Source organism: Canis aureus, chromosome 3 (genome assembly GCF_053574225.1).
Source record: "Canis aureus isolate CA01 chromosome 3, VMU_Caureus_v.1.0, whole genome shotgun sequence".
In the NCBI taxonomy this organism is placed as follows: domain Eukaryota; kingdom Metazoa; phylum Chordata; class Mammalia; order Carnivora; family Canidae; genus Canis; species Canis aureus.
The window spans coordinates 77,785,463-77,798,156 of NC_135613.1; the positions used below are offsets into that span (position 1 = coordinate 77,785,463).

The 12,694-nt window shown below is 40.5% G+C and overlaps 1 protein-coding gene across 7 annotated transcripts in view; it reads left to right on the plus strand.

The window, feature by feature from the left end:
- JHY (junctional cadherin complex regulator) overlaps positions 1-12,694 on the plus strand; it is a 58,950-nt gene that overhangs the window by 240 nt on the left and 46,016 nt on the right. For 6 of the 7 annotated variants that reach the window (XR_013377047.1, XR_013377048.1, XM_077893914.1 and 3 more), the window contains exon 2: positions 2,566-2,999. Coding sequence is in view for 5 of the 7 variants with exons in the window: in XM_077893914.1 (XP_077750040.1) it covers positions 2,662-2,999 (338 nt within the window). In the remaining 2 variants the exon portion in view is untranslated. Of the gene's footprint in view, positions 1-1,670; positions 1,830-2,565; positions 3,000-12,694 lie in introns of those variants that run through there. The other variant, XM_077893916.1, reaches the window with a different exon arrangement.

The window sequence follows — 12,694 nt, forward strand, 5'->3', positions numbered from 1 at the left end:
CCCGACAGCATTTGGGGCCCCGGCGGGAACGGGGGCCCAGGGGGCGGCACCTGGACAGGCTTTGGTGCCCAGACTCCCAGAGCAGCCCTGACTTCTGATGATTAAGACCTGCCCGGGGCACCAGACCCCCACCCCCAACCCCACCCCCGCCACCTGTCCCTTCTTTGACCTTAAAACGCCTTTGCTGCCTGGTCTTGTCCATCAGGGGGAAAAAAAAAAAAAAAAAAAAGGCAAAGAGAAAATAAACCGACCGCCCCTTATGGGCAGCTTCCGGGCAGTAACAGGGCAACTTTTTCTCTGCCTTTCACCTTGGCCAGAGCAAGCAGGGCTCCTTCTCACCTACAGAGGGAAATTCGTTCCTCCTCCGGGTACAGAGGACAGGACCCAGGGTCTGGAGGGGAGCCCGAGGGAACCGGCCGCGTCTCAGTGCCTGGATACCATTGGCGACATCCCAGTCAGCCTTGTTTTCTTTTGTAACGAGATTGCCAGCCTCTCTGGGTCAGAAACTTCAGTGAAAAACAACTGTGCCACTAGGGAGCCACACTTATTACACTTAAAATGCCTCCTTGCTGATTTATTCAAGATACCAGCTTTTCCTTCATTAATCTCATTCCTCTATACGATTAGGGCTCCACCAAAGCCCCAGCTTTGCTAGTGTTTGGCTTTGTTCTCTCCGCACTATTCCAGATTTCATTAATTACAGCAAAATTGTCTTCTTCTATGGACTTTTTTTTAATGCGTTAACTCTAAGAAACCTTAGTCTATCTCACTTAAGCACCATTGAGGGGACTGAATGATTTCATGAGCAATCCCAAATTGGAACAGAATGATTATTTTAAGCTTTTTCTTTAACATCCCAAGTACAGTTGTGCTCGCTTCGGCAGCACATATACCAAGTACAGTGACTTAGGCAGTAAAACTCTTACAGATATTTATACAAACGCTTTGCGTTAAAATGGTCAGTACTTGGTGGCTTTGCTGCTTTCTAAAAACACCCTAAAAAGCAAGAGTTAATCTACTTAATTAGTACTAAAATAAGATAGGGTGCATTATGTATCCTTAAAATGAGATGATACAGCAAAGCAGTCTGTACAGTTAATATATTACTTATATTATTTATAGTTACAACACTAGCTTGGGGAATTTTGAATTAAAAAGAAAACCACTTCACATATATATATTTTTTAAGATTTTATTTATTTATTCATGAGAGATACAGAGAGAGAAGCAGAGACACAGGCAGAGGGAGAAGCAGGCTCCATTCAGGGAGCCCGATGTGGGACTCGATCCCGGGACCCCAGGATCGGGGATCGGGCCCTGGGTGGAAGGCACCGCTAAGCCACCCAGGGATCCCCACATATATTTAAATCTGAATGCCACCTTTTGTCTGTTTTGCTATGGTACTTTAAGACATCATTAGCAGTGCTAGGAATAGGAATAAGTTTGTGCTATTTAATTAAAGCTAGCTTTGCCAAAAGAATAAGAGTAAGCCCTTAGAAAATGTTATAGGAATCTCTGATGGTCAACGTTTCTGTTGTCTGACCTACAGAAAAAAAAAATTGCATAAAGGCCAGTGAGATAGAAGACTGAGCAAAATAGAAATGCTACAGAGAGATGAAAGGAAGCCCAATCCAAAATCCTCTCCTTTCAAACTGATACAAACTTAGAGTACCCTTCCCATAAACCATCTCCTGGGTCTTTATGACAGCCCTCTGAGACAGGGAAGACTCACTTGGAATCACACACTTAAGCGAGTTGAAGGGACCCTAGCTGTTACTCAGGCCAATCTCTCACCCATCCAACATTCTCCAGGACAACATCCCTTTCAGGTAGGTAGATATCCAGCCTCTGCTATGAACCACTAAGTGGCACAAGTCACAAAGTGTCCAAATCTTATGTTAAAAGGCTTTAATCATTGTTCTTTTTTTTTTTTTAATATATATACTGAGCTGAGGTTGATCTCTGTGTGAGGTCCACCAAAAGTACACATTCCTACCAAGTAGCCACTGGGGAACCACAATATCTTCTAAAAGATGAAACCAGCTAATGTAGATCTAGGAACAAATAGCCTCCCTCTTTACAGTTCCAACTATGGAAGCTACTCTCTTCCTATCTCCATCCTTTACTTTTCAAAAGGTTGACCCTGAACTTGTTTTTCTCTATCCATAAATACTCCTGAACAGGCATATTTATATTGGTGCCCTGGGTATCTGAAATAATGCCATAGAAGTACTGTCCATAATTAACCATTTAGCTTTGTCCAGGCTTGTCTGTAATAGGCCCTTGGAAGGTTAAAAAAAAAAAAAAAAAAAAAAGAATCCAGCCATTTGATTTCCTCAATAAAGCTATATTTGATTATCAGGCTGTTTATGAACTCCACATCAGATGTGCTTCTGTAAAGAGAAAAACACAATAGTTTTTCCAATAGACCTTCCTCATACAAAAGGGTACATACAAAAGGCTGCTGCAGATAATGTAACAGGGTTCTGCTCACTTAAGTGTTTGATTAACATTGAAATTAGAATTCAGTAGTCACAAAGTGCATAAATAATTTTTTTTTTTTAGGTAATGCTTTTGTGAACCACAACTTCGAATATTCAAGCCAACTGCTCCTAGCATCGAGGATATTTGAATTCACATTTGTATTTGTGTTTTTACAAGATGAGTCATAGTAAATTAATTCCCAAGCTCTCAATTAAATCTCCTGTTCATCATGCCAACTTAAAGGTCCAGTCCAGAGAGCCACCTTTTAAGAAGGACTTACATCTGATTTCAAAAGATTCTTTGGAATCTGATTCAGGAAGCTTCACTCAAGAGAGTAAGTCCCAGTCTGAACTTGAAGACCAAATCCAGGACAACAGTATGGAGCCAGACAGCTTGGAGGAAGAAAGCCCTCAACAGGAAAGCCTGAGTGAGACAGAAGAGGAAACAAGCAGAAAAGTAGCTCAGAAGAATGGCAAGGAGAACGTCCGTACCCAGAACAATGGCATAGACAACAGGTAAGGAATTGGCTTGTGTAAGATAACAGTGTGATCATCACTGGTAGATCACAAGGCCATGGTAATGAATACCTTATAATGTGTGTGAGACAGATCCCAAGCAACTAAGGATGGCTTGAAGCCAGGCTTTTTGCCATGTTTTTAAATAAAAAGATATGCAAAAAACAAGGATAGGTATTAATAAGGGTGTATGTACTCCTTCTGGTCCTTATTTCCTGTCCATATTCCAAGTGTCTCTACTGCTATGACTTGCCTTGGGGAAATCCCAGAAAGCTTGCCATAGAAGAGTGCCATGACTTGGAATCAGGTGGTGTTGATTTGGTCCAGGCACTGCTGTTTAGTGTATAATTTGGAATAAGTCACTTAACTCTTTGGTGGCTCACTTGTGTCACCTGTTAAATTGATCTGGCCTATCTCCCAGGACTGTTATTAATGTCAATAATACACTCTGGGAGTATAATCCTACTGTACTACCTCCTGGGGCTTATACAAAGATTTAATTTCTAATAATCAGTATTTACGAGGTGTTGACATTATGCCGTGAGATACCAAAGAATATAAGAGAATATAAATTAGTGCATTACTCCATTTTAGTTAAAATACTAATTATATGACACAGTGTGGAAGAAGTTAAAAGCCATTGATTAGAAAGACGTTTCTGTGTGGTGACAAAGTGCGTAGTCTGGAGTAGACCATCTGGGTTCAAGCTGCGTGAGTTGGCCAAGTCCACTTAATCTCTCTGTATCTCAGTTCTGACATCACTAAAATAGGATAATAATAGTTACTTCACAGAGTTTTGAGGCTAAAATAAATTAATATATACACAATGTATGTAGGGTGGTGACTAGCTCTTTATAAGTTATAGATGTGTTAGGTTTTTTTTGTGTGTGTGTGTTAGGTTTTTTTAAGATTTACTTATTCATGAGAGACACATAGAGAGGGGCAGAGACACAAGCAGAGGAAGAAGCAGGCTCCCTGTGGGTGGCCTGACGCAGAACTTGATCCCAGGAGCCTAAGATCACACCCTAAGCCAAAGGCAGATTTGGCTCAGTGCTCAACCACTGAGCCACCCCGGTGACCCGATGTGTTAGGTTTTTCTAATGGGTAAAATATAAGGGAAGTTTGTTAAAAGGCCTAGAACCAAGTTCTAGGCAGGCAGGGTTTGGGAGAGATGGTAAAATTTGGAAACAAGAATCGAATTAGAGTAAAAGTGTGACATGTTCAAGACCCACTTGGTGGCAGAGGATTTGTTCCAAGCATAGGTAAAGAGGACAGCGTAGGGGCCTGATTATAGGGGCCATCATGTGCAACCAGTGCACAACCCAGATAGGGTATTGAACATAGTACCCTACAACATGTCCCAGCAAGGCGGTCAAAGCAAGAGCACCTGCCAGAGCCAGAATTAGACCCCAGTCCCAATCTTTTTCTTCCTTTCTGCTTTCTCTCCTTGTTCCTTTCACTGCAAATATTATTGGGCAGAATCAAGCTCATTTGCTTCTTAGGGATCTCAAAGTACAGGGCAAGTGGTAATCGCCATGACCAAGGTGCAGCCATAGCACTGGGGGAGGAAAAGAGGCTCAGGGAAGCATCAGCCAGACAGCCACCCCTGCAGGGCCTGGGCTGGGTGCAGCAGGGGGAGAGAATACAGATTCTTGGGGGGTCCTGCAAGAGGCAGCCGAGTTTAGGGAAGATTATCCTGCAAACCAGTGCGTTCTGAATTAGAGGGTAAACTCACAATGGACAAAGAAACTACCAGATGGTAGTCATAATTACAACAATGACAATAACGTCTCTCTTTAAAGACCCATCTATAATTTCATTTAATTCTTCATTGTCATCCCTGCCAGAAAAATGCTATTCTCATTTTACAGATATGAGAAATGAGGGGAACAGAGATCAAGCAACCTGTTGAACGGCATAGTGCTGGTGGAGGATATCTGTGGTTTTGTTGTTGATGTTGGTTTAAATTACAACCAAATTCTAACCTAAAGAAAAATACAGAGGGGCGCCTGAGTGGCTCACCCAGTTAAAGTTCTGCCTTCAGCTCAGGTCATGATCTCAGGATCCTGGGATTGAGCCCAGAGTGGGGTTCCTTGCTCAGCGGGGAGTCTGCTTCTCCCTCTGCCCCATCCCCCTGTTCATGCTTGCTCTCTCTCTCAAATAAATACAATCTTAAAAAGTACAGAGAAAAATACCATATAACCCTTATTGCCATATTTGTTTCAGATATATATTTTTCATTTATTTATTTTAGAGAGAGTGCACATGAGTGCGAGGAGCGGGGGGCGGGAGAGGGAGAGGGAGAGGGAGAGGGAGGGAGGGAGGGATGGAGGGAGAGAGAGAGAGAGAGAGAGAGAGAGAGAGAGAGAGAGGATCTCAAGCAGACTCTATGCTGAGTGCAGAGCCTGAAGTGGAGCTTGATCCCATGACCCTGAGATCATGACCTGAGCCAAAACCAAGAGTTGGATGCTCAACCGACTATACCATCCAGGCGCCCCTCAGATATATATTTTTTAAAGACATAAAACATTACAGATAAAATTTCCATGTTCCTCTTCTCAAACCCATTCCCCTTCATCTGCCTCCTCAGAGATAACCAGTTTGTACACTTACGTGGGTGTATATCCTTCTTAGGAATCTTTTATTAATTCGCTGCATAGGTAATTTATTGTTAATGGGGCAGGGAAGGGAGAGAGAAAATGAGAATATGAATTGATAGGGCTTGTTGACAGATTGGATATAGTGGCTAAAGGAAGAAGAGAAGCCAAATGTTATTTTAAGGTTCTCATAACACCAGCTAGCATTTACAGAGTGTTTATCATGAGCCCGTCTCTGCACTAAATACTTTATGTGCATTATCTCATTTAATCTGTATGGCAGCCCTGTGAGGAGACACTAATGGTCCCTATTTTATTTTTTTTAAATTTTTATTTATTTATAGAGTCACAGAGGGGGGGGCAGAGGCACAGGCAGAGGGAGAAGCAGGCTCCATGCACTGGGAGCCCGATGTGGGATTCGATCCCGGGTCTCCAGGATCACGCCCCGGGCCAAAGGCAGGCGCTAAACCGCTGCGCCACCCAGGGATCCCCAATGGTCCCTATTTTAAAGGCTAAACATGAGGCTTAGAGGAGTTATATGTACACCCATTTATTAAGCCAAGTGAGTGGTGAAGCAGAAAACTCAGGCAGTCGGACTCTATGCTTTAAGCCATGTTTTTATCATAACTCTGATATAAGAGAGTCACAGTCTCCTAGGTAATAAACGGTAGTAGTTTTATTGCTTTCCACCTCCCCCCCACCCCCCGAAACAAAGGCATAGGAAAAATGTTTTGCAGTAGATAGGCATTTTTGTCTGTAGTTTCACAGTGGAGAAACCAAAGCAAGAGTCCATTAAAGCACCTCATTTCCCCAAAGTTGAGTTTTTCACTCTTTGAGTCCAGGGCTCAGGGAGCAGACTATCCCTGGCGCTTTACCCAAGGACAATGTAAATGCCACTCAATGTATTTCAAAATAAAGAAAAGTACTTATAGAAACCAAAACTGTGGTGAGGGCCTTCATCTTCTGATTCAGAGATCCATAAACCTTGCTGTTTTCCTTAGACTTATTTGCCTTAGAAATCATTAATGACAGACCATCATCCTCAGGGTTAGAATGGCTTTTAGCTCTAGTAATTATTTGGCAGTGTAGTGCTTGAGACATTGAACATGAAGATGACCAGTTCTCCACTACAAAGGAAAACAGAACCAAAGCATTTAGCCAAATAATGCCTCAAAAACATTATTCAGGTTATTGGCCTCTTTCACCTACGTCTTGGCAACCTTTCCTACGTGCATTGTTGCTTGGCTCTGAGTAGTTTATTAGCCATGAAACAGACGAATCGATCTCAGACTCTCAAAATGAAATTCAAGTAGGCTTTCATTTTTGTAAGGTAGATGGCATTCTGGGAATTGTAGTTCAAAAAAATTAGTCAAAGCCTTGCCTTAAAACCATGAAAAATCTCTTTCTTCTTGCTGTTGTAAGCAATGATTTTAAAAGCTGCCTGACAAATCACTTGAGCCTTACTCTTCTGTTTTGATGTTACTAGAACCTCCTCAAAGCAATTACTCTCTTGTAGCTCACCAAAGTCAAGCCATAGTTCAATGTATATAGATTAGAGAAAACCTTTTACTTAATGGAAATTGGAGCAGCATTGACTACAGTGAATGAATCAAGAGTGGAGAGAGGATCTCCACGTGATAATCCTTAAACCCCACTCCACAACTAGCCTTAGGACACTCGGCGCTGGCAAAGAAAGAGATCAATGTAATTCCTCAAGCATTAGAAATAACCTCTTCAGTCCTAGGCCTCTGAAACCTTATATGTTTAAAAAAAAAAATCAGAGGGCAGCAGTACAGTACCTAGGATATGTGTTTAATAAGAATACTTAAATGTAATTAGCTACCATTTGTAGAACTATTTGCTTTATATGTACTATCTTATTTATCCTTACAAGAGCCTCTTATGCATTATTATCCCTATTTTTTTGCAGATAAGGAACCGAGGCTCTGACATTTGTGTAGGTGTATGTAGTTACTAAGTGGCAGAGCCAGATACTGAACTGAATGAATGCTCCCCTAACCAAAGCCCGAGCCTCTAATTATAAGTCATCTAGCTAGGATGATCAGGGTTGATCTAATAAAGGATTCCAGTTTACCATCTAGCAAAAATTAAGGCTATAAAAATTTTGATATGGACTAAACTGAGGCCAAAGTAAATATTCATGGAAAATTATGACTTTTTAGTAAAGTAATAAACATTTTTAAAGGATACTCTGCCTTCGGAATAAACCAACATCAATCTTATCTTGCTTTGGGAAGCAGTGTCATGGTAGCCTATATTCCCCAGTACCTCTCCTGGGAAAGAGAGAGGTTTTCATTCATTAAGGTCTGTAGATGGCTTTTGTATCATCTGGGAATGATAGCCTTCACCAAAGATTCCAATTCTAATAAACCACCTTGTGCCAGAAATTATGGGGCAGGAAACAGATACAATGAGGAATTCTTCAATGGTAATGCTCAGAACGGTCTAAAAGAAGGGGACTCAATAATAATAATCTGCATTTTTATTGTGTTGTGGTACAGGATTTTCCTCCCAAATGCTTCTGTATATATTAGTTCTGATGAATAATACAAGAATCAGGTGAAGGGCTCAAATAGCAGCACTGAAAAACCAAAATAGCTAAGGGATAAAGACAGCCTTCAAAACTCGACATTTTCATTTCCCTTCAAATTTCACATTGTTTTGTAGAACACATTGGAAATAGGAAGCTGAGGGCAGATTTTCTATTACAGGTGTTGGATTTTTTTTTTTTTTTGCACTGGTTAGAAGAGTAAAGATGACACCTGAGGGCATGTTGAACATTCTAAGTATTACTAAGAACACTGTGGGAGCTTCCAGGAACCCCCATTCATCCCTGTTGGTATCTAGAAACATTCATCCATGTTGATCTTTATGGACTCTATTAAATATTCAATTTAGGGCCATTGGTCGACCAACCACTTCATATACATTATAACCTGATTGTCAGGCTTTCACATAGTATTTGGGGGGTAGCTGCTAGCATTTTAGTTATTCATTTTTGATCATGTGGGAATGGGTATTATCAGAGAGGTGACTTTTTGTCGGAGGCATTAGTCATTTCTATTTTTATGTTCATCCATTTGCTCACAAACTCTGCTGTAGTTAAACCCTGGTGCACTCCTCAGGGCAGGCATGGTGCCATCACAACAGATGAGCAGTCAGAGACGGAAGTCAAGTGTGTGCGTGGGCATAGATTGTGTCTATTAAAGGCAGAGTCCCCCGCCAGAAATGCTAAAGCCATGGTGCCCTGGGGTTTAATGCCCTCAGAGACAACCACTAGTTCCTTTCTAGCTTATTTCAAAATTGGGATGCTTACTGTGTTAAATTAGTAAATAAAGAGTGAGTTCAAAAACCTCACAAAGTACAATTAAACTTACATCTCCTACAATCCTGTGAGTTTATCAAGACAATTAAGAGGATTGTAACTAAATTATTAAAGGACTAGTTTAATTCAAGACCTTAACTGTATCATTTATTTCTACTCCCTGGCAAGTGTGAAAATGTAGAAAGCTTTAAATATTATACATTTTTTTTCATATACTGAATTTAAAATTAATTCTTTTTCCAATTCTTATATGCCACTGCTGAGTTTTGCATGACAGATACAATCCAATTAATAAGACTACGGATTCTTAGAGCTGCAGGGCTCCTAAAGCACAGCCTATTCCCCTTTAATGTCCAAAGGAGGAATCCAAGGCCTAGGGTGGTGAAGAGATTCACCAAAGCACACACAGCTTGGCAAAATCTGGACTGGGACCCACATTTCAAGACCTGTCCTACTGCTTTTCTCATGACATCACAGCTACCTTGCAATTACAATGCTGTCAATATCTGACTTTTTAAGATTTTATTTATTTATTTATTTATTTATTTATTTGAGAGAGAGCGCGCGCGCAAGCATAAGCAAGGGAGAGGAGCAAGGCAGAGGGAGAAGCAAGCTCCCCGCTGAGCAGGGAACCCGTTGCTGGCCTTGATCCCAGGACTCCAGGATCATGACCTGAGCTGAAGACAGACACTTAACTGCCTGAGCCACCTAAGTGACCAATATCTGGCATTTAAAACACAGGAAATTCTATGGGGCACCTAGGTGGCTCAGTCAGTTAAGCATCCAACTCTTGATTGCAGCTCAGGTCATGGTTTCAGGGTCCTGAGATTGAGACCCACATGGATTCTGCACTCAGTATGGAATCTGCTTGAGATTCTCCTCCACCCACTCATCCACCTTCACTTGTGCATGTGCTCTCTCTAAAAATAAATAAACAAACAAATAAATAACTGACAGGAAATTCTAAAGAAAGTATAAATACTAGAAATTTTATAAATCCAAGTCTCCTTAGCCACCATTTCTGGAGAGTGAAAAAAAACATCCAAGATCTCCATGGAAAATTCCTGGTGTAAGTGTCATAGACTCTCACTGAATATGAGGAATTGTATTTCTACACACTGGGTCAAACATCATTTCCCTTATGAAGATCTAGGCTTTGTTGCACATAAGTGAGGTAACTAGAATGTTACAATTATAAACATATGTTCTTTGGATCATTCGTTTCCATTCAACTCACAGACTGTCCTTGAATCAAGGCTGTACTTATAAGAACATGGGGCAAATATCTGGTTATTTTGCAGCCATAAATCTGTTGTCAAAGACAAAGAAGGGACTCTGGGTTGGAATTACCCAAATTATATAATTGCTATAAATAAAATTCACAAGGTAACAATCCAGTCCCTTCTCTTGAGTGGGTTTCTGTAGACAGTCTTTGGCGTTCAGTTCATTAAAGCAACTTTTTTCCTATTAAAATGTTTAATTTTTTAGCTGGATGCCTACGTTAAATGAAATTTCCTGCATCATAAACAACCTCCTTAAAGTGCATCAGTGTATTTATGGGACCATTTTATTTCACACTTGCAAAAGTGATTTTTTTAATCCTTTGGATTTATTTCATTTGATTTACTTAAAAGCCATTGATAAAAAGATTAAGATGAGCCTAGAATTCAGAAATCCTTGGAAGTAATTGTCAGTTTTATAGTTCCTTAAAGAAGCATTAAAAACTTTACACTTAAACAAAAATTGAATTTGCTGTTCATATGCATAAAAGGTTTAATGGCATATAAATTGGGAATAATTGTTCTGTTTAAAAGGATTAAATTAAACCTAAATCAATAATAACATGTGCAGTTTCAATTTAACTGCCTACTTAAAATAAAGTGGCAAATAAATAACTGCTAAATGATTAATAGCAGTGCTTTTATTCACCTCCTCAACAGACAAAATGGCCAGTTATTGAATATTTTATTATGAGTGCAAAGGATGTTAATTGTACTAGAAACATGCTCTAATTTTAGTAATTTTTTGATTGAATGCTATACTAAATATGAGGCTCTTCATTAAATGGAGATTTTATTTTGTTTGAAGTTGAGTACAGTAAGTACTCAAATATGGTCCATTAAAGCCCGCAAATATCATGGCGTATGCATATGAGACCACCCTCCCCTTTCTCTCTGCATCCATGTCTTATCGAGGCATCTGAAGAGGAGACCTGGCATCTGTTGTCTGAACAGTAACAAAAGAGTTGTGTATGCATTGTCTGTGTAACCTTTCTATCACATGGGGAGGGAAAGAAGTGCATGTTTTGTGTGCAGATGATTACTGATGAAGGAGCACTTCACACTCATTTTGTTCCAGTGTGTTGACCTGGACCACGAAACCTAATTGAGCTTCTTAGCACACAAGCTCAGTACAATGGGGTCCTTCAGTATCATGTTCTATTTCAACCATTAGATTCATTTCTGTGAAGTATTACAGCGTCCCATGCCCGTGATTTTGCAAAACATAACCTCACATTTGTTTCAATATAGAGTTTCCATCTAGAAAGGGGATGGAGGGGATACTCTGAGATGGTCATTGCAGGTGTAAACAGTGCAGTGTAATTAAAGCTCTTAGAAGAGCCCCATTTTCAGATTCAGATCTCCTCTGTATACATTATTAGAGTTTCTCTTCACACGATTGGTTCAAAAGCATTTTTCTCAGCCAAAGCAATTCATTTTTTCCAATCTGTTCCAACACCCTTTGTATTTTCTAGGTTGCACTTAAAACACCAGTCTTTCTCCCATGTGTGATATACTTCTACAGGCATTTAAGAACAGTAATTTGTTGAGGCCAGAAATTACAGCTCTTTCTGAAGATCTAAAGTAATTTAATTCTCCCTGTTTTATCTTCCTCCTCATCCTTTCACCAGGTTCTTAAAATATTTCATCACATGGCTGAAATTTCTTAGTCCCATTTCCGAAACCACAGTTCAGATTGTCCACAGGTGCCTAAGTCATGGTAACAAAAACTGGAGTTTTGAAGATCAGTGTTACTTCCTTCAGGCCACTAAGATGCCACTTAGCGCATCACAAGACAACTTTGTGCCCTAGAAATAACTTAAGCCCTAGGGAGAAAAGAATCCCTTGAGATCCATCGTCAGGAAGCACAATACATGACAACGTTATGTCATGGTGACCGAATGTAACACATGGCAAGCAAAGAACGGTGACAGAGGCTTTCACAGCCAGGCTTCATTGGATCCGTACTCTGTGTCAAGGACACAATTCATTGTAAGCATTCATATGTATTAGGTCACTTAATCCTCTCAAGAGCACTGTGAGACCTATCTGTGAGATCACTGTGAGACTGTGATCCTCATTTTATTGATGAGGAAGTGAGGGCACAGAGAAGTTAAATGACTTGCGCATGCTCACACAGGAACTGGTGGCACCAGGGGTTGAGTTCAGACAGTCTGATTCCTTGTCCCGAGACACTCTGCTGTACCATTTCTCAGAACCAAAAGACACCATATCGTTATTCAGGAAGGAGAGCCCCCCAGAGATTCCGTATAACTGAGGGAAGTCTGCAGTCATGATTAGACATTATGCCATTTTCAGCAGGTGCTGGTTAAATGTGATGACCACTGTGAGTGCCAGTTTTCTGCAGTGTAACTGAAGACACAGAATCAGGGAAACCATCTCCTTCAATCCTTGAAGACTCCCTTTTTTAAAAATAAGATTTATATATTTATTTGAGACGGGAAGGGGAGA